The 27,731-nt window shown below is 44.7% G+C and overlaps 1 protein-coding gene and 1 long non-coding RNA gene across 5 annotated transcripts; one reads left to right on the forward strand and one right to left on the reverse strand.

Moving 5' to 3' along the window:
- LOC306830491 (NACHT, LRR and PYD domains-containing protein 3-like) lies at nucleotides 1–17,696 on the forward strand. The gene is given in 13 exon segments (XM_079354036.1): nucleotides 1–43; nucleotides 5,561–5,671; nucleotides 7,690–7,800; nucleotides 7,915–7,993; nucleotides 8,140–8,344; nucleotides 8,462–10,259; nucleotides 10,366–10,625; nucleotides 10,628–10,808; nucleotides 10,904–11,077; nucleotides 11,173–11,346; nucleotides 11,993–12,160; nucleotides 12,281–12,327; nucleotides 15,921–17,696. Coding segments are annotated over 12 exon segments (3,846 nt in total). The 5' UTR covers nucleotides 1–43; nucleotide 5,561; the 3' UTR covers nucleotides 16,460–17,696.
- LOC306830550 lies at nucleotides 12,078–27,326 on the reverse strand. Of its 4 annotated transcripts, none has more exons than XR_013779979.1 (3): nucleotides 27,168–27,326; nucleotides 26,836–26,915; nucleotides 12,078–12,155 (listed from the first exon to the last, which is right to left on the reverse strand). It is a non-coding gene; the product is annotated as an uncharacterized lncRNA (long non-coding RNA). The 4 variants fall into 4 exon arrangements; XR_013779980.1 differs by lacking the exon at nucleotides 12,078–12,155 and adding an exon at nucleotides 16,021–16,092; XR_013779981.1 differs by lacking the exon at nucleotides 12,078–12,155 and adding an exon at nucleotides 17,735–17,970.
- Between the last annotated feature and the right edge of the window lie 405 nt (nucleotides 27,327–27,731).

Consider the following 27,731-nt stretch of genomic DNA (forward strand, 5'->3'; position numbering starts at 1 on the left):
TGTTCTCCGTGTTGAAGGCAGAGCCTGTAATATATATTATAAGGTAAGAGACACTTTTCACTGTTAAGATTCTGTTTAGTTTAAGTGTTAAAGATCTGTAAGCTAACAGTTAGCCACCAGGTTCAGTAGCTGCTCTTATTACAGAAGAATGACAGGAAACACAATGACTCTCAGTTAGCACACAGGCTATGCTAACATGCTAAGAGGAGGAAGAGGAGTGTGTCCTCTTCAGACTGAGTTCAGTTCAGAGTCATGTTGGAGCTGTGACACATGAGACATGAGACCAAGTGAGCGACTGAACACTCTGAATGTTCTTGTGTCAAACAGGAAACCTGAAAGAGTCAGCGTGAGGTTCACAGGAAGTGTTCACAGTCAAAGTACCAAAGGAGTTCTACGTCTCAGTTCTGCTTGGAGACATTTCTCACAGTGAAGTTGGATCAGTTTGACTTCTGTTGTTCACATATCAGAAGTTCCTCTTCACAGTGTGACTGTTGGACTGTAATCTGATATATGAGCAGCTTGTTGTTCCTCATGTGTTCATGTGATCACAGCTGGACCGACTATCTGAGATCAGACGGATTCTCATGAAGGGCCGAGGCTCCTTGTGACTGATGAAGTTCACTTTAAAGAGCATATTGCAGGTTAAAGAAAAGTGTAAATTAACACTTCATGTTGTCAGATAAGGGCTGTAGAATAAGTACATCAATGTTCTGTATATTCTTCAACACATAAGTGCTCTAATCTAATTTAGAGGAGAAAGTGGCAAAGTGGCACAAAAGAATTAAAGCACAAAAAACAGGCTAAAACATGATTAAAGAGGTTTAATGATACGTGGTAGTGAGTGAGAACAGACAGGACACATTCAGGTGCACAGTGTAAGTGGCTGATTATTCAAAGTGTGTTTTGGTGAATTATTCCCACAACCTCAGAAACCATCGAACAGACACGTTGAATATTTCAGCATCAGACACAAAAGCGTTTCTTTATTAATGATTTAAATCTCTGGCTGTTTAACATAAAATATTATGTATTATATAATATTATATAATATTGTGTATTATATAATATTATATACACAGACAGAAAGCGTTTAATGATTTGATCTGCTGGAATCCTCTGTTATATTCTCTAGTGTGAGCGTAACAGACACCGGACAGTCTGTATTAATATATGTAGTCATACTATTTATTATAAATCCAACTCTGTAAGAGAGAGCGTGTGTGTGTGTCTGTGTGTGTGTGTGTGTGTGTGCGTGTGTGTGTGTGTGTGTGTGTGTGTGTGCGCAGTGGGGAAAGACGGAACACACAGTTTGGAAACAAACTGAAACACAAGCTTTACGTCTGTCGGTCCTCTATCCCATTAAAATGTTAAACTTTCTGTAGTAGCCTAATATATGTGCAAAAGCACGCATTAAACTGTGGAGTGTGTGTGCTGTTGTGCAAACAGAAGAGGGGGAAGCGCAGAGGTATCCGGGCGAGGCTAGCGGCTAGCCCTCACCGGCCGGCTATCCCGACCATCACTCTGGCCAACGTACGCTCGCTGGACAATAAACTGGACTATATTCGCTTACTCCGAACAACTTCCCGGACTGTGAGTGAGTGTTGTGTCTTTGTTTTTGTGGAGACATGGCTTCATGACAGTGTTCCGGACCATGCTATTCAGCTAGCCGGGCTAACAGAGAGCTCGTCGAGGAGGGGAAGACCCGCGGCGGGGGACTGTGTGTTTACATCAGTGATGCCTGGTGCCGTGACGCTGTTGTGGTGTGTAAACACTGCTCACCACTTGTGGAGTTTATGGTTTTTAAATGCCGGCCATTCTACCTGCCGAGGGAATTTAGTGCCATATTGCTGGTAGCAATTTACATCCCTCCTGGCTCCACCAACAACAGGAGTGAGGCTCTGAATGAACTCCACAAACACATCAGTGAGCAGCAGACAGCACACCCTGATGCCTTTCTCATCCTGGCTGGGGATTTCAACCATGCTAACCCCAAGAGTGTGCTTCCACAACTTCATGGCCATATCAAGTTTCCCACTAGAGGTAACAATATTCTGGACAATGTTTACACTGTAAACAAAGGGGCCTACAAAGCCCTCCCCCTCCCCCACCTCGGGGCCTCAGACCACACCACTGTTATGTTAATGCCAGCATACAGGCCACTGGTTAAAGTCACCAAACCAGTTAGAAAGCAGGTACGGGTGTGGCCTGAGGGGTCCACAGAAGCACTCCAGAACTGCTTCTCTACCACTGACTGGAACATGTTTAAACAAGCAGCCACCAACAACAACATCACCGACCTCCAGGAGTACACAGAGACCGCCACGTCCTACATGGAAAAGTGCATGGACGATGTCACGGTCACCAAGACCATTCGGTGAAGTCCACAGGCTCCTGAAGGCCAGGAACACTGCCTTCAGAGCTGGGGACGCGGTGGGCCTAAGGACTGCTAGGGCCAACCTGTCACGAGGCATCAGATTGGCCAAGAGGCAATACTCCAGGAGGATCTCAGACCGTTTCACCGACAGCAGAGACACCAGGAACCTGTGGCGGGGGGTCCAGACCATCACGGACTACAAGCCCCCTCCGCAGACCTGTGACAGCTCCACCTCTCTGCTAAACAACCTCAACAACTTCTTTGCTCGTTTTGAAGCAGACAACAGCACCCCAGCACAGAAGACACCACCTTCTCCTGGCGACCAGGTACTGACGCTTTCCCGGGATAGCGTGAAGCGATCCCTCAAGAGAACAAATGCACGGAAAGCGCCAGGTCCTGACAACATCCCAGGTCGTGTCCTGAGAGACTGTGCTGAGGAGCTCACAGATGTCCTCACCGACATCTTCAACACTTCACTGAGCCAAGCTGTTGTCCCCACATGCCTCAAAGCCACTACCATCATCCCGGTCCCCAAGGAGGTTGTTGTGGACTTCAGGAGAACGCACACTCAGCATGCTCCTCTGACCATCGACGGTGCTGCAGTGGAGAGGGTGAGCAGCACCAAGTTCCTGGGTGTGCACATCTCTGAAGACCTGTCCTGGAGCCTGAACTCTGCATCACTGGCCAAAAAAGCTCACCAGCGCCTTTACTTCCTCCACAAACCGAGGAGAGCGAGAGCCCCATCCTCCATCATGCACACATTCTACAGAGGCACCATTGAGAGCATCCTGTCCAGCTGCATCACTGTGTGGTACGGCGCCTGCACCGTGTCCTGCCGGAAGTCTCTGCAGCGCATCGTGAGAGCAGCTGAGAAGATCATTGGTGTCTCTCTTCCCCCCCTTCTGGACATCTACAACACACGTCTGACCCGCAAAGCCACCAGGATTGCAGGTGACCCCTCCCACCCGTCTCACAGCCTCTTCAGCCTGCTGCCATCTGGGAGGAGACTGCAGAGTCTCTGTGCTCGAACCAGCAGGCTCAAGAACAGTTTATTCCACCAGGCAGTCAGGAGACTCAACTCCCTCCCTGCTCTCCCCCCCACTCGTCCCCTCTGCCTCCTGCCACAGTCTGCCCCTACAACATCGGTCATCACCCCCTCCACCTCCACCCCCCGCGTGCTCCACTAATTCACGCACTCTAAAAACTCTGCACAGCCATTTATTGTTTATGCTATTTGCACTATTTGCTACTCTACAACGCACTACCTCACTTTTTAACTTAATCTGCACTCTGTTTATATTGTTAATACTTTAATTTCTCCACATACTACCTCCATGGTGAAATACTCACAAGTGCCCTTGTCTGTTGATTGTCTGTCATTCGTTATTTGTTGTCCAAATGTCTTTAGTTAAGTTATTTGTTTTATAGTATTGTTTTTTTATTGCTACTTTTCTTAGTGCTCTTTTTATGCACTGCAGGTTTGCACTGGGGGGGGGGGATTGCAATTTCATCTGTGCTGAATGTTTAACATGGAGCATATCTGACAAATAAAGAACCTTGAACCTTGAACCTTGATGTTTGTGTGGATTACGTGCGCTGTGAACTCACGTCAGGAGAATCCTGCACCATACACTGTATTTACTATAACAACGTGAGCACTGGGCTGCATCAGGAATAAACAATAAAGACAAAGTGCTGCATTTAAACAGACTGTGTAATCGTGTTCTCTGTCTGTCTGTCTGTCTGTCTCTCTCTCTCTCTCTCTGTCTCTCTCTCTCTCTCTCTCTCTCTGTCTCTCTCTTTGTCTCTCTCTCTCTCTTTGTCTCTCTCTCTCTGTCTCTCTGTCTCTCTGTCTCTTTCTCTATCTCTCTCTCTCTCTGTCTCTCTGTCTCTCTCTCTGTCTCTCTCTCTCTCTCTGTCTCTCTCTCTCTCTCTCTCTCTCTCTCTCTCTCTCTCTCTCTCTCTCTCTCTCTCTCTCTCTCTCTCTCATAGCACGGCACCGTAATGCGTTGTACAGATACAATGTAAAGGTGAATGATCGGCACTTGCACCTTCTACAAATTGTTTTTTAATTGATTGAATGTGATTACAAACTTTACATATGCTGATGTGAACACAGCACTCGCCCATATATGGCGAGCTGACACCTGTCACTCAGCAGGACGCCTGCTCCGGGTCTCTCCTCACACCACAGCTTCTCTCCTGAGGCCGTTATTCCTCTAATCCTGCCTGTTTCTGCTCTCTATCACATCTAACAGGTTCAGAATAATAAGCCAGCACACCATTATATGTAAAGGAATACATATTTTCTTCCTCTTTATTGACGGGAGTGACACTCAGATCCATGATTTTCCATGTTAAACAGACGGGGATTCAGCAGGACTCCCTCATGTTACGTCACAGCCGAATGTGGAAGTAAAGAGCAAAGACTAGAACGTCTCCAGGAGACCCTGTGGGTTATTCATTTATGAATTTATTCAAAAACAGTATTGTTAACGTATTTTCCTATGATTAGTTAAGTTTTGTCTTTAACCTGCAATATGCTCTTTAACCACCGGCCCATAAAGCAGAGACAGCTGGTCATTGGTTGGTTGAGTTAGGTTGACATAAGGTTACTGTGTGTTCAAAAACAATGGACGAAAGACGAAGACAAACTGATAGTCTCAGAAAAGTGAGTCCATCTTCTTTCCTGGTCTAAACATTACAGATGAGACAGCAGCCTCAGTAGTCAGAGAAATACAGACAGACGCCTTTAACAGAAGGTGAAGAGAGCAGCTCTGCACCACAGAAACTGTTTCTGAATATGTGATTGTGATGAATCAATAAATCAGCTCAGCTCCTCCAGCAGGGGGCGCTCTGCTATGGATCAGTGTGAGGACACAGAGGAGGGATCCCTTCCCTCTAAAGCCTCTGAGGATAGATAGATAGATGGATAATGGATGGATGGATGGGTGGATGGATGGGTGGATGGATGGGTGGATGGATGGATGGATAGATGGATAGATGGATGGATGGATAGATGGATAGATGGATGGATGGATGGATGGATGGATGGATTGATAGACGACTCCATGATCATGAATCTTCTCCATGTCACATCATCACTCCACCTTCATCACTCCATCATCATCATCACTGTCTCATCTGCTGCTCACAGTAACTGATAATCTTGTTTGTTTGTATCAGGATGCAGAGACAGAGACCAGACTCTCCTAGACCCAGCTGTGTGTCCATGAAGAGTGACGACTCCAAAGGTCTTGTTGTCGACTTTAAAGATGGACGTGGTGCTGATGGAAGGTGAGATCTAAAAAGTGAAGTTTATTTCCTGACTTTGTTTGAAGACTCATGTCATGGTCCAGCACTCTGTAGTCTGTCATCAGTATATAATGGTGGAGGTGGCAGCCCATTGTTCACCTGTACAACAGTCAGCTGTCAAAGAATTCAGTGATTGAAATGAACATGATAAACCATGTCAGTGTGTTTGTGAGTCTTTGACAACATCACATCCAGTAATGAGAGCAGCAGCTTCAAAGACTGAATTCCAATACAAAAAGTTCAGTACAGAAAAAAATGAAGAAAGGAAAAATAAAAGTTCTTTTTTTAAAGTTCTCTCTCCTGAACTGCTACCAGATCGTGTTGGGGGAGTTTGAGTACCTGAATGATCCGAGGAGCTATGATGTCAGAGGCTTTATGCTCTCAGTAGTGTCATCCAAGGCAAACAGGTCCTAGGTGATGGGTCAGACTAAAAGCAGTTCAAAAAGCCCTGTGAAGGACATTAAAACAAGGGGGGCCCCACCCTGGAGCCAGGCCAGGGGTTGGGGCCGTTAGAGATCGCCTGTGGGGCCAGGCCCGAAAGGAAGACCAGTTCACAGAAGGGCCTGTGTTGGAGTTTACCCCTGTGAACGAGAAGGTCGCATCACTATGCCTTCAGGTAGGGGACAGGTCTCTCACTGTCGTCTTGGCCTACGGACCGAACTGCAGTGCGGAGTACCCGGACATCTTGGTATCCCTGGGAGGGGTGCCGAAAAGTGCTCAGACCGAGAAAGCAGCTGCTCTGACCTGTGGTTGCAGGGTCTCTGGTGCCTGTCGTGGCAGCAATCCCCGAACCCGGTGGTTGACTTCGGAAGTAAGGGAGGCCGTCAAGCTGAAGAATCCTATCGGGCGTTGCTAGCGCATAGGACTCCTGACGCAGCTGACGGGTACCAGCAGGCCAGGCGTGCTTCAGCCCGGACGGTCGTGGAGGCAAAAACTTGGACCTGGGAGGAGTTCGGGGAGGCCATGAAGGAGGACTTTTGGACGGCCTCGAGGAAATTCTGGCAAACCATCTGTCGCTTCAGGAGGGGAAGCAGTGCTTCACCAACACTGTTTACAGTGGAGGTGAGGAGCTGCTGTCCTCACCTGGGGATGTGAGGTGATAGAAGGAATACTTCAAGGATTTCCTAAATCCCACCGTCACATCGTCCATTGAGGAAGCAGAGGCTGAGATCTCAAAGGTAGACTCCGTCATCCCCCAAGCCAAAGTTACAGAGGTGGTTTGCGAGCTCCTCGATGAAAAGGCATCGAGGGGGGATGAGATTCGCCCTGAGTATCTTATGTCTCTGGATGTGCAGAGACTGTCATGGCTGACACATCTCTGTAACATCACGTGGAGGTCGAGGACAGTGACTCTGGACTGGCAGACAGAGGTGGTGGTCTCTCGTTTCAAGAAGGGGGATCGGAGGGTGTGTTCCAACTATCGGGGAATCACACTCCTCGGCCTCTGAGAGTATGGGGTCCGGGGCCCTTTGCTAAGGGCGGTCTGGTCCCTGTATGACAGGATCAGTAGCCTGGTTCGTATTGTCAGCAGTAAGTCTGACCTGTTCCAGGGCTGCCCTTTGTCACCGGTTCTGTTCAGAACTTTTATGGACATCTGTAATCTTTCATTCTTTTATAAATCTTTGTCCTGTGGATCATCATGTTGAGGTTGTCCTTCTGCCCCCTGGTGGTGACTGGTAGTATCTTCTGTAGCTAGCCTGAGTTCTTTCTCTCTGAAAATGCAGGTTGGACTTCTAACCTTTATTGTTCCTGCTGGAATCTTTCTGAGCTGTGTTTCTGTTTGAGTCGTCTTCTGTGAACTTTGATTTCATCAGTCTGAAGAATGTGAGGACAGACACAGTGCTGGCTGTATTCTGACAGAGATACTGTTCTAATAGAAACAGAACTGTGGAGAACTTCAGCTCTGCCTCCTGATTACTGATGATCCATCTGCTAGTTTGAACTGGAACAATCTGATTAAAATGATCTTTGTTCATGAAACAGCTGTTTGTTTGTATCAGGATGCAGGACCAGAGACCGGACTCTCCTGGACCCAGCTGTGTGTCCATGAAGTGTGACCGCTCTATGGGTAAACCTATTAGCTTTAAAGATGGACGTGGTGCTGATGGAAGGTAAGAATTAAAAATCCAGTGAATGTTCTGACTGTGGTTCAAAGACTCATATCTTGGATCAGAGCTTCATCATATATGACCCATTGTTTTCTTGTGTAATATGTCCTGTCACAGAGTTCAACAGGAGAGCTCCCAGGTTCACAGAGATCCATCAGACCAGCAGGATCTAACAGACCTGGACTCCATCTTTATGGTGTGTTATTTCATAAACTACCATGACAAGAATGTAATGCTAAGTTATTGTTGTGTTTAGAGCAGCTGACCTTCAGACTGACACATGAACCACATGTTGAGTTCTACCACTTTATAGGAAATATCCAGTGTCTCCTTCTGTTCCAGCTGCTGGAGGAGAACATCGTCACCTTTGTGAAGAACGAGCTGAAGAGAGTCCAGAGGGCTCTGAGTCCAGATTACCCAGAATGCTTTGAGAGTCAGAGTGAGGATGAAGAGCAGAGGAGAAGCTGTAAAGAGGCATTTTTGAAGATCACTCTCCACTTCCTGAGGAGAATGAAGCAGGAGGAGCTGGCTGACTGTCTGCAGAGCAGTAAGAACATCTGAACAGATTTCATATTTTAGAAAAAGGACAAAGAGGTTTAAACTCAGATAGTCATGTGATCTATATCAGGATCTGTTCATTGATCTCACTTCTTTCTTAAATCAGGAACTGTCACTGCCGTGTGCCAACAAAAACTGAAATCTAACCTGAAGGAGAAGTTCCAGTGTGTGTTTGAGGGGATCGCTAAACCAGGAAACCCAACCCTTCTGAACCAGATGTACACAGAGCTCTTCATCACAGAGGGAGGGACTGGAGAGGTCAATGAGGAACACGAGGTCAGACAGATTGAAACAGCATCCAGGAAACCAGACAGAGCAGAAACAACCATCAGACAAGAAGACATCTTTAAATCCTCACCTGGAAGAGATGAACCAATCAGAAGAGTGATGACAAAGGGAGTGGCTGGCATCGGGAAAACAGTCTTAACACAGAAGTTCACTCTGGACTGGGCTGAAGACAAAGCCAACCAGGACATACACTTCACATTTCCATTCACTTTCAGAGAGCTGAATGTGCTGAAAGAGAAAAAGTTCAGCTTGGTGGAACTTGTTCATCACTTCTTTCCTGAAACCAAAGAAGCAGGAATCTGCAGGTCTGAAGAGTTCCAGGTGGTGTTCATCTTTGACGGTCTGGATGAGTGTCGACTTCCTCTGGACTTTAAAAACAACCAGACCCTGACTGATGTCACAGAGTCCACCTCAGTGGATGTGCTGCTGACAAACCTCATCAGGGGGAAACTGCTTCCCTCTGCTCGTCTCTGGATAACCACACGACCTGCAGCAGCCAATCAGATCCCTCCTGAGTGTGTTGACATGGTGACAGAGGTCAGAGGGTTCACTGACCCTCAGAAGGACGATTACTTCGTTAAGAGATTCAGAGATGAGGCCAGCAGGATCATCTCCCACATCAAGACATCCCGAAGCCTTCACATCATGTGCCACATCCCGGTCTTCTGCTGGATCACTGCTACAGTTCTGGAGGATGTGCTGAAGGACAGAGAGGGAGGAGAGCTGCCCAAGACCCTGACTGAGATGTACATCCACTTCCTGGTGGTTCAGTCCAAACTGAAGAACATCAAGTATGATGGAGGAGCTGAGACAGATCCACACTGGAGTCCAGAGAGCAGGAAGATGATTAAGTCTCTGGGAAAACTGGCTTTTGAGCAGCTGCAGAAAGGACACCTGATCTTCTATGAGTCAGACCTGACAGAGTGTGGCATCGATATCAGAGCAGCCTCAGTGTACTCAGGAATGTTCACACAGATCTTTAAAGAGGAGAGACGACTGTACCAGGACAAGGTGTTCTGCTTCATCCATCTGAGTGTTCAGGAGTTTCTGGCTGCTCTTCATGTCCACCTGACCTTCATCAACTCTGGAGTCAATCTGATGTCAGAGAAACAAACATCATCCAGGTGGTCTAAAGTATTCAGAGAAAACCCTGACCCAACACTTCTATACCAAAGCGCTGTGGACCAGGCCTTACAGAGTCCACATGGACACCTGGACTTGTTCCTCCGCTTCCTCCTCGGTCTTTCTCTAGAGACCAATCAGAATTACCTACGAGGTCTGCTGACACAAACAGGAAGTGGCTCAAAGACCAATCAGAAAACAGTCGAGTACATCAAGAAGAAGATCAGTGAGGCCCTGTCTACAGAGAAAAGCATCAATCTGTTCCACTGTCTGAATGAACTGAATGATCGTTCTCTAGTGGAGGAGATCCAACAGTCCCTGAGATCAGGACGTCTCTCCACAGATAAACTGTCTCCTGCTCAGTGGTCAGCTCTGGTCTTCATCTTACTGTCCTCAGAAAAAGATCTGGACGTGTTTGACCTGAAGAAATACTCTGCTTCAGAGGAGGCTCTTCTGAGGCTGCTGCCTGTGATCAAAGCTTCAAACAAAGCTCTGTACGTGCTCACATAACTATCCAGGTTCAATGTAGTTCTCTTTATTCAGAAATAACAACTATGGTTTGTAATTGTTTTCATTTATGTTCTTCTGAATCCTCTTCAGGCTGAGTGTCTGTAACCTCTCAGAGAGAAGCTGTGAAGCTCTGTCCTCAGTCCTCAGCTCCCAGTCCTCTAGTCTGAGAGAGCTGGACCTGAGCAACAACAACCTGCAGGATTCAGGAGTGAAGCTGCTGTGTAGTGGTTTAAAGTCTCTGCATTGTTCACTGGAAACACTAAGGTCAGGACGTGGTCATGTAAAAGTTTACCCAATTAGCTTGTATGCACTCCTTTCATTTGATGTTTTCATTTACTTACAAAAAACTTCCTCTGCAGGCTGAGTGGCTGTCAGCTCTCAGAGAGAAGCTGTGAAGCTCTGTCCTCAGTCCTCAGCTCCCAGTCATCTAGTCTGAGAGAGCTGGACCTGAGCAACAACAACCTGCATGATTCAGGAGTGAAGCTGCTGTGTAGTGGTTTAAAGACTCTGCATTGTTCACTGGAAACACTCAGGTCAGGACTTGGTCATGTAAAAGTTTACCCAATTAGCTTGTATGCACTCCTTTCATTTGATGTTTTCATTTACTTACAAAAAACTTCCTCTGCAGGCTGAGTGGTTGTAACCTCTCAGAGAGAAGCTGTGAAGCTCTGTCCTCAGTCCTCAGCTCCCAGTCATCTAGTCTGAGAGAGCTGGACCTGAGCAACAACAACCTGCAGGATTCAGGAGTGAAGCTGCTGTGTAGTGGTTTAAAGACTCTGCATTGTACACTGGAAACACTAAGGTCAGGACTTGGTCATGTAAAAGTTTACCCAATTAGCTTGTATGCACTCCTTTCATTTGATGTTTTCATTTACTTACAAAAAACTTCCTCTGCAGGCTGAGTGGTTGTAACCTCTCAGAGAGAAGCTATGAAGCTCTGTCCTCAGTCCTCAGCTCCCAGTCCTCTAGTCTGAGAGAGCTGGACCTGAGCAACAACAACCTGCATGATTCAGGAGTGAAGCTGCTGTCTGCTGGACTAAAGAGTCCTCTCTGTAGACTGGACACTCTCAGGTTAGTGTGCAGCTCACTCAGATTGTTTTTTTTGAAGATCGTATTTCCTCATTTCATTTTAAGAAACTGACCTTCAATGAGTCCTTTAACATTTTATTAACTGTACGTTGCCACATTAATGCTATACATTTTATTATTTGTATGATGTAGTCCCCAAAACAGACACAGCAGCATAATTGAAATATCAACAAGGTTTTATTGCAGAGTGGAGGGCTCACTTGTTGAGGCAGCACATCGACTTTTGGTGTTTATCTGGGCAGACAGAGAATGTGTTGAAATGTTTGTTGGTGGAAATAACGAAATAATGGAAATTCAAATGACGATTAATTATTAGTATTTTATGAGTTATCGCAGCCCTGCACTTTTTGACGGAAGTCATTCATGCTTGTCTGGACTCATACAGGTGTGAGATGAAGAAGTGATTCCTTGCCAAAAAGAATCATACAAGTTGGAATATAAACACATGAAGAAGCTTTTCTTCAGATGAATGTTTATTCTGTTCAGCTGCATGGTTATGACTGTTATTGATAAAACAGCTGCTCATGAAACGATGGATATCAAACTGTTTAAAAAAGTAATACCAAACAAAGTGTGACACCTGTGCTCTGTCTAAAGCAAGTATGTATGTGTTTATGTTTGTGTGTAGTCTGTCAAACTGTCTGATCACAGAAGAAGGTTGTGCGTCTCTGGCCTCAGCTCTAAGCTCCTCCCCCCTGAGAGAGCTGGACCTGAGCTACAATCATCCAGGAGAAGGAGGAGAGAAGCTGCTGTCTGCTGGACTGGAGGATCCACACTGCAGACTGGAGACACTGAGGTACAGACAGACACACAGAAGCTGTCTCACTGTTTCTGAATGATGAACTCTGCTTCTTGTCTGATGGTGGATTTAAATGAAGCTGTATGAAGTAGATTCTGATCTGGTTTCTTCTTCCAGGTTGGACCATGGTGGACTGCACAGACTGAAACCTGGTCTGAGGAAGTGTGAGTGTGTTTTAATTTCTCTTCATCAGACCACAGCAGCACATGTTGTACTGAATTTAATGTAGATATTGTTGCTGTTAAAAAAACACTTTACCTCACATCTGTTTCTTATTGGAAAAGGAACAGAGGCGTTCATTAGAGAAACAAACACAGAGATGGAGAGAGAGCCCTTCTAAATTCATAGTTTGAGCAGTGACCTCTCCTCTAGGAGAATCCAGAAATTAAATAAATGTTGATGCAACATACAAGTCGAGTCACAAGTAAACACAGGCAAGTCCCAAGTTAAGTCCAATGTCCTCACCTTTGAATTTTGAGTCCTCAATAAGTCATAAGCTCTCTTTACCAGATAAAATGCCATTTTAACAGAATAATAATCTGTTACAGTTCAAAAAATCATGATTGCTTTTCATACAGTGTTACTGACTTTGTTTTATTCATTTTTGCATTCATTTTTCTTCCATTTGTATTTGTCTGAATTCTGTGTTGAACAATGTGTTTCACTGAATCAGATCACTGATTTTGATCATTTTTGATCAAGTCAGGAAATTGTAGAATATTTTTTTAATTTTTAACTTAGTAGAGGCCATGCCACCCTTACTTGTTTTAATAGTGTGTGCAGACGTTCCCAGACTGTAGCAGACTGATAACATTAGTCTACTGTTTTTAAAGAGCTTATTGTTGATAAATGCAGACACGGTGAGTGAAGGGAGAAAAGTCGAAATGACTGTCTGACCTGATTACTGAACGTTCCTGAAAATAAAGATTTGGTCCTTACCATGCACAGACCGTAACTATTAAAGTCCATACAGATCACGGAGTTAGTAAGTGCGTGTGACGGCCGGCATTCTGGTGTGTGTGTGTGTGTGTGTGTTTCAGCTCGCGTTAAAACATGCAGGCAGCAGAGAAGCAGCAGTGAGAAGCTGCAGGTTCAAACTCACAAAGAAGTCATCATATTCATAAAAAACTGTTGATATGAAAAGCGTAGGTTTTTTTTCTCAATAAATCACCCATGTTGCAACAAATCCCATAATATTCTGAGCAACGTTGATTATATTTTCAGTGTAAAACTCTGTGATTCCGTCAGTGTTTTATGCAACGTGGAAGTCAAAGGGACCTAAAATAATACACTAAATCCTCAAGTATTGTCGAGTCATTGGTCTCAAAGTCCAAGTTGAGTTTCAAGTCTTTCACGATTTTGTCAAGAATCCAAAATCATCAAATGCATGACTCGAGTCCAAGTCATGTGACTCGAGTCCATACCTCTGGCATTTATACACACAAGGAATTTGTCTTGATTAATTGGTACTAAACGGGTAACAAAGAATCTAAAGAAGTTAAATGATAAAGTATAAGAAGCAATTACAAATATATAAAATATAGTTTAAAAATGTAAAATATTAAAAAACACAATGTCCCAAATATGTAATATAGGAGCTTTCATTCTGCAATGAAGAAAATCTTCCAGTCTTGAGAAATGTACTCTTAAAGTGCATATTAACTAAATAAACGTAGGCTGACAGCACAGGGGAAGAAACTGTTCTCGTTCAAGAGGTTTAGCGAGAGGCCAGAGATGAGTTCAGTGAGGGTGGTGTCGTCTGTGAACTTAAGGAGCTTGGCAGAGTGATGACTGGAGGTGCAGCTGTTCGTGTACAGGGAGAAGAGAGGAGAAAGAACGCAGCCTTGAGGAGAGTCAGTGCTGATGGTCCTGTCCCAGACATTCCCCCCCCCCCCAGCTTCACCTGCTGACTCCTGTCAGACAGGAAGCCTGTGGTCCACCTGCAGGTGGAATCAGGCACGTTCAGCTGAGAGAGCTGGTCCTGGAGCAGGGCTGGTATTATTGTATTAAAACAGAGCTGAAATCCACAAACAGGATCCTGAAATAGGATCCTGCTGAGTCCAGATGCTTGAGGATGAAGTGGAGGGCCAGGTTGACAGCATCGTCAACAGACCTGTTGGCTCTGTAGGTGAACTTTGGAGGGTCCAGAAGGGGGTCTATGAAGACTTCATCACCACAGAGGTCAAGGCGGCTGGTCTGAAGTTATTCAGTCCTGTGGTCCTTGGTTTTTTGAGGAGAGGGATGATGGTGGACTTGGAGCAGGCTGGCACGTGGCATGTCTCTAATGAGGTGTTAAAAATGTCCATAAAGACTGGAGGGAGCTGATCAGCTGACCAGCACAGGTGGAGGGAGAGTCGGAGTCTGGTCTAGACAGTAAAACTCATTCAGGTTGTTGGCCAGACGCAGTTCACTTACAGAGTGGGGGATTTTAGGCTGATAGCTGGTGAGTTGTCTGAGAACCTTCCAGACTGAGCCAGCATTTCTGTCTGAGAACTGTTGTTTTAGTTTCTCAGAGTAAAGATGCTTGGCTTCTTTCACCGCCCTGCTGAAGTTGTATTTAGCCTTTTTAAAACTCTCCCTGTCCCCACCTCCTTTTCCTGCTTTCACCGTCTGAGTCTAGCTGTGACCCAGGGCTCGTCATTGTTGTAACTCACCGTAGTGCGTGATGTTACAAATAAGTCCTGGCAGACGCCAATGTATGAAGTCACAGCCTCTGTGCACTCGTCCAGACTGTTTGTGGCAGAACCTAAAAACATCCCAGTCATCCCATACAAAACAAATACAGGCGAGGCTGGAGGAGAGGATAGTTTAGAACAGAAATGTGTTTTTGTGTGTGATGAGAAAAAAAGTGTATGTGATGAAGAGAGAACTGATGGGAAATATGGGCAGAAGATTAACATAGTTTGTTAAATCTAACTATCATGTTAGAATAAAAGACGAATAGATTAACACATTCATTACAATGAACCAATCACAAAGCTTGTAATTAATGAAACTATGTTTAATTAGAATGAAGTTTTTGTTTTTGTCTCTGCAGTTTGAAAGACTTTAGAATTCTTATTCTCAACACAAACAACAAAGTGAACACAGTGGTCCAACTTAAACATCGACTATGTTAGAGTCCATATATCCATTGTCTTTTGCATATCCAAGGTTGGGTTGTTGCAGCATGCGCAGTAAGTCGACCCAGACTTCATTTTCTCCAGCAAGTTTTTCTATGATCCGTATGGGATTCTGATCTAAGGCCAGACAGGTTATATAGCCCAATCAGCTATTTATTGGTCTACCCCGGGTTCTCCTCCCAGTTATGTCTGCCTTAAAGATACCTCCAAACTGAGGCTTCAATGAGGATCCTTATCAGAGTCCCCAGCTGGCTGCTGTGCATAGATTTAGGTAGCCTGCAGCGAAACTGCTTTTTGCACGGCCTATTTAAAAAAAACACAGCCTTGAAATTTTTGCACGGCTTGACCTCGGCCGTGCAAATATCTACATTTAATAGACGTGCTTACTACACGGGTTTCTGTTCGGTGCGCTAAATATCTGATTAAGCTACATTGTAATTCTGGCAAAGAATATGTTTGCTGTAAATGAAAGTTTAAATCAGTAATTGAATATAAAAACAGTCCATGCTGTCAAACATCATTCAGTGCTGAGTCTGAGCTGTTTGTTTGATGGACTCTCAGTAAGTGTCAGTAAAGCTGTTGATGAATGAACAGATGATAACCTGCAGCTGTGTTGTGTCTCTATTCTCCATCAGACGCCTGTGAGCTGGAACTGGACACAAACACAGTCAACAGATACCTGAAACTGTCTGACAACAACAGGAAGGTGAAACATGTGGAGGAGCGTCAGTCATATCCTGATCATCCAGACAGATTTGAATCCTGGCCTCAGCTGCTGTGTAGGACTGGTCTGACTGGTCGCTGTTACTGGGAGGTCGAGTGGAGAGGAGGGGTTGATGTATCAGTGAGTTACAGAGGAATCAGAAGGAGAGGAGACTTTAATGAATGTTTGTTTGGATATAATGATCAGTCCTGGAGTCTGAACTGCTCTGATGTAGGTTACTATGTCTGTCACAATAACAGAGAAACAGAGATCCTCTCCTCCTCTTCTGTCTCTCACAGAGTAGCAGTGTATTTGGACTGTCCTGCTGGATCTCTGTCCTTCTACAGAGTCTCCTCTGACACACTGACCCACCTCCACACCTTCAACACCACATTCACTGAACCGGTCTATCCTGGGTTTGGGATCTGGTCTTGTGATTCTTCAGTGTCTCTGTTTGATGAGTCAGTCTGAGAAACTGCTGACTGAAGATCAGCTGACTTTGTTTGTAGCTGTTTATTATTTTCATTATATATTCTTTAGATGATAAGTCATAATCTTGCAGCGTTACCTTGTGGTCACTTCCGGTTTTATTTTGAAAAGCCAAGCTTCTTCTTCGCATGTTTCTATTATGCTTGTCAACTTCCTGCCTCTAACTTCTCAATGGCATCACAAGGGTTGTGCGTGCGTCGTCAAAGAGCTAACTCGTAGTAAAGGTATAGCGCCCTTGGAAAAGCGGGACGAGGTATGAGATGTGATGATTGCAGTAAGTGAATATGATTTATATGTGTATCACTTGTGAAGTTTTCACGAATCGTTTGTATTTTTGTTTTTGTCTAAACCGCAGTTTTGCATACTGCAAACTTTACCTGGAATAAAACAACACCAGTGAAAGAAACTCACTGCTTCCTTCATCATTGAAACATCCGAGGGGCCGCTACTCTGTTCACTGGATCTTTCTGAGAAAGATGTCAACATAATCCTACAATCAGCTTTATAGTTCAAGGTTCAATGTTCAAGGTTTTCTTTATTGTCAATTCCAAAATATGTCAGACATACAGTGAAATCGAAATTAGGTTTCGCCCCTCCCCACGGTGCAATGTAGATAAAAAAGGTACGGTAAATAAAATAATATTTACATTAATAAAATCTAAATGTGCAAAAAGTACAAAGTTAAAAAAAATGGAGTATAAAACAAGATTATAAGAAAAGTGAAACTTGTGCATGCGTGCAATAAGTGACCAGGGTTCTGTTTCAATGTTCAAACAGGAGGAGGGTCCAATGTTCAGTGTTCATGGGGGCAGAGGGGAGAGAGGGGAGGGAAGAGAGGGAAGAGAGTTCAGCTTCCTGACAGCTTGGTGGAAGAAGCTGTTTCTCAGTCTGGTAGAGCCGGCCCGCAGGCTGCGGTACCGTCTCCCCGATGGCAGGAGGCTGAAGTGGCTGTGTGAGGGGTGGGTGGGGTCACTCCCAATGCGGGTTGCTTTGCGGGTGAGGCGGGTGCCGTAGAGGTCCAGAAGAGAGGGGAGCGGGACACCGATGATCCGTTCAGCCGCCTTCACTGTGCGCTGCAGGGTCTTGTGGTTGGCAGCAGTGCAGCTCCCCAGCCACACAGTGATGCAGCTGGTCAGGATGCTCTCCATGGTGCCTCTGTAGAAGGAGCACATGATGGGTCGGGATGCTCGTGCTCTCTTCAGCTTACGGAGGAAGTAGAGGCGCTGCTGGGACTTCTTGGCCTGTGATGTTGGCTGTCCAGGAGAGATCCTCACTGATGTGGACCCCCAGGAACTTGGTGCTGCTCACTCTCTCCACAGCAGCACTGTCGATGGTCAGGGGGGGTTTGGGAGTGGGGGCCCTCCGGAAGTAGACAACAACCTCCTTGGTCTTGTCGATATTCAGGAAGAGGTTGTTGTCTTTGCACCACGTGGCCAGTTGGCCCACCTCCATCCTGTAGTGCGTCTCATCGTTGTTGGAGATGAGACCGACCACTGTTGTGTCGCCCGCGAACTTCACAATGTGGTTGCTGCTGAAGGATGGAGTGCAGTCGTGGGTCAGCAGCATGAAGAGCAGGGGGCTTAGATAGATAGATAGTGTTGGGGATTTTCCACGGCGGCACCATTATGTAGGGACCTTCCACGGCGGCAACATTACGTTGGGGTTTTAGGATGTAACATTTAGTTGTCGAATTAAATTTAATAATTAAGTTTACTTAATTATTAAAATAAATCAATAATTATTATTAAACTGAGTTTAATAAACCTTGGGGCACCACCCTGTAAACAGGGAACAACCAAAATATTACAAATATCAGTCTCAAATTATTTAATTAAATAACAATATCATTAATAATTAATAATTTGTATTTAATTGAAGGTGTGAAATCCAAACACAAAGCCCTTTCTTTCACCCAGCCTAAGTCACAATGTGAATCCACAGTAATCACAAACAACTGCTCTTTAAATTATCACAGAATTTATTTAACAAAGCAACATCAAGTTAATCAATGAAACTCAATCAAACAAACAACTATTACAAACCAAACTACAGGTAACAAACAAAAACAAACAAGCGTGGCACATGTGTGTGTGTGTGTGTGTGTGTGTGTGTGTGTGTGTGTTTCTGTGAGAGTGAGAGAGAGAGAGAGAGAGAGAGAGGGAGAGAGACCACACGTGGTCACGTGATGGCGGACACAGAACGTGATCTACGTTTCTGCAGCGTCTGGAAAGCCACATATCTCTGTGTGTGCGTCTACCGAAAGGTGTGTGTGTGTGTAAAGCGAGAGAGCGAGAGAGAAAACAACGCACCTCGAAAGCTCAATCTCAGCCTGGAGCTCACGTACAACTCAGAGTATAGTTTACTCCACTACCAGAAGCCAGTGGCCGGATTTGTATCAGACGTTCACACTAGTCTTTCTGATAATGAGTCTATTACCTGGTTATGACGCGAGAGTTCACAGAGAAACACACGGGACACAGCGGCACAAATAAAGGAAACAAAAGAGATTTTACCCTCATAAAGCCTAAGACACAGTGGTCAAACACCAAGCAAATATTATCACCGTTTCACAATAATAACTCAGTTATTAACACACTCTCTATATTTAACTGCCCAGACCTAGCTAAGCCTCACTTGTAACCGTTTTGTCCACGGTTGATGAAAGGAAGAAAAGAGGTCCTGGAAAGGCCTTTCTGCAGTTGTTTGGAGATGGCGGCGCGTCCAAAGGGTTGAGCAAAGGGCTGTAGTGTCCTCCGTCGAGCAAGGTGATCTCCGTGGTTGTCCTTTCTTTAAAGGACGGAACGAGACGTAATCCTTACAGTCTCTCTCCATACCGTTTTACTACGGGAGAAATAAGACGCTCTTCTTTGAGATGCGTTCAAGTGGATGATCTAGGCTCGGAAATTAGGACGTCGGTATGCTTCAAGGCCTTTGGATTAGCTGCGCGCCAAAACTTTTAAACAAGAGAAGCGTGTTGAAACAGGAAGCAGAGTAGGTATCCTCGAACGTCGCCAGACGACGTATGAAAGAGAAAGAGAGATGGGCCACAGCCGGTTTTAAACCCTCCCAAACTTCACACCTATGTGTTAGGTGTGGCAAAGCATTCTGGGAGTACCTGCAAGGCATGCTGGGATAAAGAGTCTTTTGTCGTAGTTCTCCAAACGTACACAGCCTGAACATTGCCATCCTGGCTGGACCCAACGTACGAAGGAAGGAAGGAAGGAAGGAAGGAAGAAGGAAGGAAGGAAGGAAGGAAGGAAGGAAGGAAGGAAGGAAGGAAATTCAGGGCATCCAGTAGCAGTATACAGACAGGCAGGACACCCGCTGTCCCCCCTCCCCTCTGTATACAATAATCCCCCAAACAAGATTTAGGAACCCCTATGTGACTAAGAGTAAACATAATTACAGGTTAAACCTGTGCAGTTAGCATTAGCATTAGACTTAAACTTATATAGCATTATGTACATAACCTGTGAAGGAGAGAAAAACATGTGCTGATTAAAAGAGACCTGTAAACAGTTAAAGAGCCTTAGAAACAAAGTGCTGACCTTCTAGAAACTCGTTACATGTGCATGTACAGAGGTGTTTGAGGTAGTGCCAGAGGTGTGAGTACAGTCATTAAACAGTCAATGCAGGGATGCAAATTGGGCCATTAAAATGGCCAGCAACATAAAGGAGCAGTGATTAGCATTAAGTGTCCAAAACAATGAGGTTAAACCAGGAGTGATTAGGGTGATTATCATGAAAGTACCCAACTATTGAGGAGCAGATTAGCATTAGGTGTCAAGACAATAGAGTGAAACTTGACCTAGTTAGGGTGATCATGTCAACCATTACAGATGTAGCATAACACAACAGTAGGATGAAACCAGACATGATTAGGGTGATTAACATTAAAGTGACCAGTGCTCAGTAAGGTGACTATCAATATACATTAAAGTGTCCAACTGGAGGCTGACTCTGAGGTCAGCAGTGCAGATGAAGAGTGAGAAGTGACAGTGAAGTGTTGTACAGTCTTATGGCCTTTAGGGGGACAAAAGAGTTCTTGAGTCTGTCCGTGGAGCACGACTGTGACAGCAGTCTGTCACTGAACATGCTCCTCTGCCCGGTGAAGGTGCTGTGCAGGGGGTGGTGTGTGTTGTCCATGACGGAGAGCATTTTGTCCAGAGTCCTCCTCTCTACCACTGTCACCAGTGAGTCCAGCTCTGTACCCACCACAGAGCCTCCTCACCAGTCTGTCCAGGCGTGCTGCATCACTCTTCTTGCAGCTTCCTCCCCAGCACACCACTGCGTAGAAGAGGACGCTGGACACCACAGACTGGTAGAACATCTGCAGCAGCTTTTTGCAGATGTTGAAGGACCCCAGCCTTCTCAGGAAGTACAGACGACTCTGTCCCTTCCTACAGGTAGTGTCCATGTTAGGCGGCCAGTCCAGCTTGTCATCCAGCTGCAGCCCCAGATACCAGTAGGTCCTGACCACCTCCACGTCGACCCCCCCGATGGAAACAGGTTCTAGATGTGGTTTGTTCCTTCGGAAGTCCACCACCATCTCCTTGGTCTTGGAGGTGTTTAGCTGCAGATGGTTGGCACTGCACCATGTCACAAAGTCCTCGATCAGGCTCCTGTACTCCTCCTCCTGTCCATCCCTGACACAAGCAACTATCGCAGTGTCGTCCGAGTATTTGAGTATTTAAGTCAGAGGTGTACAGGGTGAACAGGCCAGGGGAGAGCACGGTCCCCTGTGGTTCTCCGGTGCTGCTGACCACAGTGTCAGATGTGCAGTCCTTCAGTCTGACGTACTGTGGTCTCTCTGTGAGGTAGTCAGTGATCCACCTCACCAGGTGCGAGTCCACCCTCATCTCGGTCAGCTTGTCTCTCAGTAGAAGGGGATGGATGGTGTCAAAGGCGCTTGAGAAATCAAAGAACATGATTCTCATCACGCTGCTCCCTTTGTCCAGATGAGAGTAAGCCCTGTGTAGCAGATAGAGGATGGCATCGTCCACGCCCACCTTTGCCTGGTATGCAAACTGCAGGGGATCCTGTGCATGTTGGACCTGGGGTCTGAGGTGTTGGAGCAGCAGCCGTTCAAAGGTCTTCATAACGTGGGATGTCAGAGCAATTGGTCTGAAGTCACCTGGCTCACTGGGGTTTTTCTTCTTGGGGACCGGGGTGAGGCACGAGGTCTTCCAGAGCACAGGAACCTTCCCAAGCCGCAGGCTCATGTTGAAGGCGTGCTGAAGTGGCTCCCCCAGCTCAGCAGAGCAGGCCTTTAGCATCCTGGGGCGGAGTCTTTTCAGCTCCTTGCTCACCTGGTCTCTGGTGATGGTGGGGGGAGGGGGGATGGATTGTCTCTGTAGATTGTGTTTGTCCTGGTGGAGGTGTTGGGGGAGTGAGAGGGAGGGAGGGGGTGTGTAAAGGGGTGCTGGGGGGACAGGCACTGGCTGCAGCGACGGGGCTGTCAAACCTGTTAAAAAACAAGTTGAGCTGGTTTGCTCTCTCAGGGTCCCCGTCTTCTGAGTTGTTGTTTTTCTTCTTGCAGCCTGTGATGGTTTTCATGCCCTACCAGACCTCCCTCATGTTGTTCTGCTGCAGCTTCTGCTCTACCTTCCTTCTGTACTCCTCCTTTGCCTCTCAGAGTCTGACCTTGAGTTCCCCCTGCACATACTTCAGCTATGCCTGGTCTCCCTCCTTAAATGCCCTTTTCTTCCTGTTAAGGATCTGCTTGACATCGCTGGTGATCCAGGGCTTGTTATTCGGGAAGCAGCGCACAGTTTTAGTGGGAACAACAACGTCCATACAGAAGTTCATGTAGTCAGTTGTGCAGTGTGTGACCCCCCTCATTGTCAACACCATGAGTCTCTTGCAGGGCACTCCAGTCGGTGGTCTCAAAACAGTCTCTGAGAGCCTCCTCTGCCTCAGGAGACCACTTTCTGAAGGTGCGTGTTGTTACCGGTTGTCTCTGGATCTTAGTCTTGTACTGTGGCTTGAGTAGGACCAGGTTGTGATCGGACTTCCCCAGAGGTGGTAAGGGGGTGGCAGTGTAGGCGTTTGCATACAGGAGGTCTATTGTCCTGTTCTTCCTGGTGGGACAGCTTACAAACTGGTGAAAGTCCGGTAGTGTGGAGTTCAATGTAACATGGTTAAAGTCCCCTGAGATGGCAATGAAAGCATCAGGGTGCAGTGTTTGTAATCTCGAGATGTTCGAGTGGATGACGTCACACGCGGTCTCGACGTGCGCTTGCGGAGGAATGTAAGCACAAACAACAATGGCGTGGGAGAACTCCCTGGGCATGTAGTAAGGACGGAGACCCACCGCCAGCAGCTCGATGTCTTTGCTGCACGTTGCCTCCTTTACAGTAACATGTCCATGGTGGCACCATCTGTTGTTAATAAACAGCGCAAGTCCTCCTCCTTTCCGTTTGCCGCTACGTTTCGTGTCTCTGTCTGCTCTCACTGTAGTGAAGCCCGGTAGATCCACGTTAGCATCCGGGGTGTTTTGAGTCAGCCAGGTTTCTGTGAGGCACATTAAACTGCACTCTCTAAATGTCTGGTTGTTCCTCACGAGAGCAGCCAGCTCGTCTGTCTTGTTGGTAAGACAGTTTACGTTCCCCATAACTATCACCGGAACCGAGGGCTTGTACCTCCATCGCTTAGCCGCTAGCCTAGCCTTTAGCTACGCACCGGCTCTACAGCCTCTGTACCGTGGCCTCAGCTCCTCAGGTATCGGGTGAACGATGCCGGCTTGTCCCGCTGTCCGGAGTGAGAGCAGCTTCTCCCTTGAATAAGCAAGTTTTCCGCTGCTATTTCCACGAAAACACGAAAAAGTATCCATAGGATACATAAAGTAATACACTGAAAGTGTACTATAAAAACTATAAAAGTAGAAGTTGGCACAGAGCCAAAACAAACGAATAACATATCAAGACGAGTACGACAGGGACGGAGCTACTGAATGTGCGGCCACTCGCGTCGGTGCACAGGTGAGAACCCCTTATTGAGATAAAACAGGATCTTTCTGAGGTACAAGTCAATCCTAGAATCATCTTTATAGTTCAGGTATATTTATGTTTAACTCATTCCGAATTTTCCGTCATTTGGATCCAACCGTTACCCGCCATTGACGGAAATTTCCGTCAATTGGTGTTTTCAGTGTAATACGATAGGGGGCGCTCTGACGGATGTTGTGAAAAAGTTACAGGACTGTGGGGTCAAAAACCAACAAACAAGACCACCCGCGGGAAAGTAGAGAGAAAAAAAACAAACATTTTCTTCGTCCTTATTTTCCAGCGGGCGGTGTTCTATCAGTCTGTATGTGAGTTTGACGCGCGTCAAAGAGTCAACATTAGCCGTATAGATATGAGATAAAAGCTCTTGAACAGTACAAACATGCCGGCGCCAGCAAGGAGATATTCGGCTGCGGAAGCTACAGAGTTAATTATCGATACAGACTCTGATAATTCATTTTTTGACTTCCGTGAAACTGATCTGGATGAAGACAGCAGCGGAGGGATTCAGGACGTGTAAGAGGTAAGATATGATCACGTTATTTTTTGATTCACCGTGATAGCATATGCATCTGATAATTCATGAGATAACGTGACGTCGAAATAACATATCTCTCATTTTTGTACATAAACTATGTACCAAACGAATTTTTGAGGGACTTTTTATTGTAATTTCCAGACACAGAGTCCAGGTCTCCAAGATCCAGGTCTCCAAGGTCCAGACATACACGTAGGTGCAAGAGGTGAGTCATGATAACATATTTTATTTAGTTTGATAGTATGTCACTTGGACTGTATGATTATTAGATACTACAAGACAAGAGCATCTGCTAATTTGTGAGAGAAGATAAAAAAGAAATAATTTATCTTTCATTTTGTACACAAACTATTTGCCAAATGAATATTTGTTTGACATTTTAGTGTCATTTTACACACAGAGTCCAGGGATTCAAGGCCCAGGTGTCCTTTATACAGACCTACAGACCTACCCAAGGTGATATAGTATCACACTGAAGGATAGCCAATTTAATCTAATCATTTTTATTTATTTTAGTTATTTATTTTAAAATATAACTGTAGTTGTCAAATAAAAGTAAAAAGAATCCAAATGTAAACTCAAAATCACTTTTTTTCTTGAAAATAAGTGTGTTTTACAAAAGTGCTGTTTTCTCAGCTTTTTGTCCGGAATGTTGTTTTTTTGTGAAAATGGCCGATATTCAAGTGCTGATGAAAAAAGATTGAATGAAGTTTGAATAAAATAGTTTTTTGTATATGAAAGCAGAGGCTCTGATCTTTCTTTTGATGTATTCAATATTTACATATTCAAAGAACAAAATATTCTGTGAGTCTTGAAAGATTGGTGAAAATGGTGAAAAAGGCTGGCGCTGGCTGGCAAACATTCTAGAATTCTCTGGCGGGGAAAGAGTTAATGTTCAAGCTGGGTGTGTGACCTGCACAGATGCTAAATCCCATGATCATACATTATCTTACGTAACAGATGGGTTAATTTACATGAGATATTGTTATGACCTCATTATGTATTGACCATGCAAGTTATAGGATGTGCAGCCCCGTCTCCTCCCCTGCAGGGTGAAGGTGTATCTGTGTCAGTAGGCGTGTGTCTAGGTGGATCAGGTGGTGATGGATGCTGCTGCTGAATGGACAGTGAAAATAGAATTGCCCTGACAGGATTGGCTGTCTTGACACTGCAGCTTTTAAAATCTCAGCTGCTGCAGCCTGCTTTCTCTGTCTTTGGCAAACAAAACTAGCTTGATATTTGAAATGTTTGTTTTGTTTCAGCTGGATTCTGTTGACTTTTTTTAGAGCACATTTGAAAGATTGTTTAGCTTGTGTTTACATACTTGCAAATTAAAACACTAAGAAATTTTGCAGTGATTTCAAAAAATATTCTCCTTTTTTTATTTGGAGACGAGGGCAAATATACTTTTATTTTCTTTATATCCATGTTAAGAAAGATCAGACTTTTGCTTGTTATTATCTGCTCTGAAGAAAATAAACGACTGTGTGAAGATGACTTGAGCTGCTGGATTTCTTTGTAGCGGGACGAGTGGAGGTTGTCTCTTGGTTCCCCTAGACTGAGGACATAACATGCAGTAAAGTGAGGCTTTTTCATAGACCCCTCCATCAGGGCCTGATGTTTACAGTCTGTGATCAGAGCACAGAACTTCATTTATGATTGCTGTGTCATTTGAAAGTTTAGTCTTTATTCTTGATCGATGAACTCCATAAGGACTACCCTCTCCCACCAGTCTCGTTGGGTCATATTTGTGTTTTATGTATAAATCTTATTAACATCTTTCATATACGATTTTATAACTGACCTTATTTTATATTAATATTACATTGTGGTAAAAAAGAGTTCACTTTGGAGCTACAGTAACATCTTTGATATCAACAGATTCATTGTAAACACTGGAGCAGACAATGAGGTGTCTATTAAAAGGATTTTATGGACGACACAGAAACAAGGACCTTTGGATGTTGAGAAGAAGCAAAATGATTCTGATGTGATCCTAAGTATCAGTAAGTTCAGTACTTTCTGCAGCTTGTGTGTTACAGGCGCCATCTAGTGGTGTTCAGAGGTATTTGTACATCTACACTCCTTTAAGTTACTAACATTTCTAATGTCAGTCTCTGTCTGAGTACTTAAAAAGACATTTTGCAGGCCCTCATTATTGTAATTAGCTGATTAGCTTGTTAACAGGATTCAGGATTCACTTGTTGCTATGGTTACTTACTGTAGATACAGGCTGACAGGTACCCAGCTCAATAAATTGGAAAGGTGAACAGACAGTGTCACTATTAGAGTCCTAAAATTATTAGGAGTTAATTAAATTAAAATCCTCCAGCCAATGAGAATTTAGGATTCAAACAGACTGTGGTATTTAATAAAACATTATTCTGAAATGGGCCAATCAGTAAAATGGGTCTCTCTTAGTTTTCACATTTGATGTGAGTTAATGTGTGTTAAATTATTCTCAGGGTCTTTTATTGTCAGCTCATCAAATGTTGTTGATTTATTTCTTGTTGAATGTAAAATTAGATTCTGTGTGATGAATATCGCTTCATCTGATACTGACATTGTGGTCGCACAAACAGGTTTTGAATATTACAATAGTCCATATTGTTCCTGGTGGTCTGGTTTACTTTTGAAGGTCATATAGAGACCAGTTAGAAACTCCTCAATGTTCCTTTAAATCTGTTATGAACTCAGGACAGTTACTTTTAATGGAGCATTTTATATAATTACTGATTTTACCTCAATGACATCAAATGACATAAAGGAAACTTTAATCTAATAAATGAAAAACTATCTCACCAAAGATAACCTACCTTCAGAATCTGGTGATCAGGACCAGGCTGTGGTTGAATGATGTCATTTTTAAAGAAGAGATTTTCCTCTGCATCTTGACCTGGAGATATCAAACTAAAGTCAGTATTTGTTTAACAGTGTGTAGTTGTGGTGGTATAAAGGCTCCCTCTAGGTCGTCTAGCTGCTATATCAAACAGGATGCTATGCTATCATAAATCACGCCTCACAGGAGCTAGTGAGGCAGACAGCTAAACTTTAATTAGAGAGAGCTAACATCTTAATGTGGTGAGAGAAAAACAGTTTGTAGAAATAATTTAATGTTCATATATTTGAAAATGTTTCTTCTACTTACCAATTCATCCCTCTCCTGTTATACTATCACTGTTTCTCCTGAGTGTAAACCTGCTGCTGTAAACATCATGAAGAAGCTTTGAAACAACGGCGTACGGGATTTTAATTCACCTCTCTGAAACTGGGCGGTTGATGTTTCCATGGCAACTCCCGCCGTTCACTCCGCTGGCTGCTACCTTAGATACGATTTCTTTTTTTTTTTTTAAAGTTCCCTCACAGGAAAAGCTGCGCACGCGCACACTTCTGGGTATAAAAACGCAGAATAACTAGAATAACTAATGCAATACTTTAGAACAAAAGCTTTAACCATCGCAGAAAATACATCAATATGTTTGTAAAACATCGAGTGAGTAATGTATCGTGTGTAATAACTTGAACGCTCCCCTCTCCCAGGGTCCCTGAATCACCCGCCGGCTTTGTGTATTTGCTGGAAAACAATCGGCCGGTTGTTTAATCCTGGAGGGGGTTTGGGACTAAAAATCTTCTGATGTCCAGTTTGAGATTTTATTCACTGCACAGGTAAGTGTTGTGTGATTTATCTAAAGCTCCACAATGTCTCAAACTA

The sequence above is a fragment of the Symphodus melops genome, assembly GCF_947650265.1.
Source record: "Symphodus melops genome assembly, chromosome: 10".
NCBI lineage: Eukaryota > Metazoa > Chordata > Actinopteri > Labriformes > Labridae > Symphodus > Symphodus melops.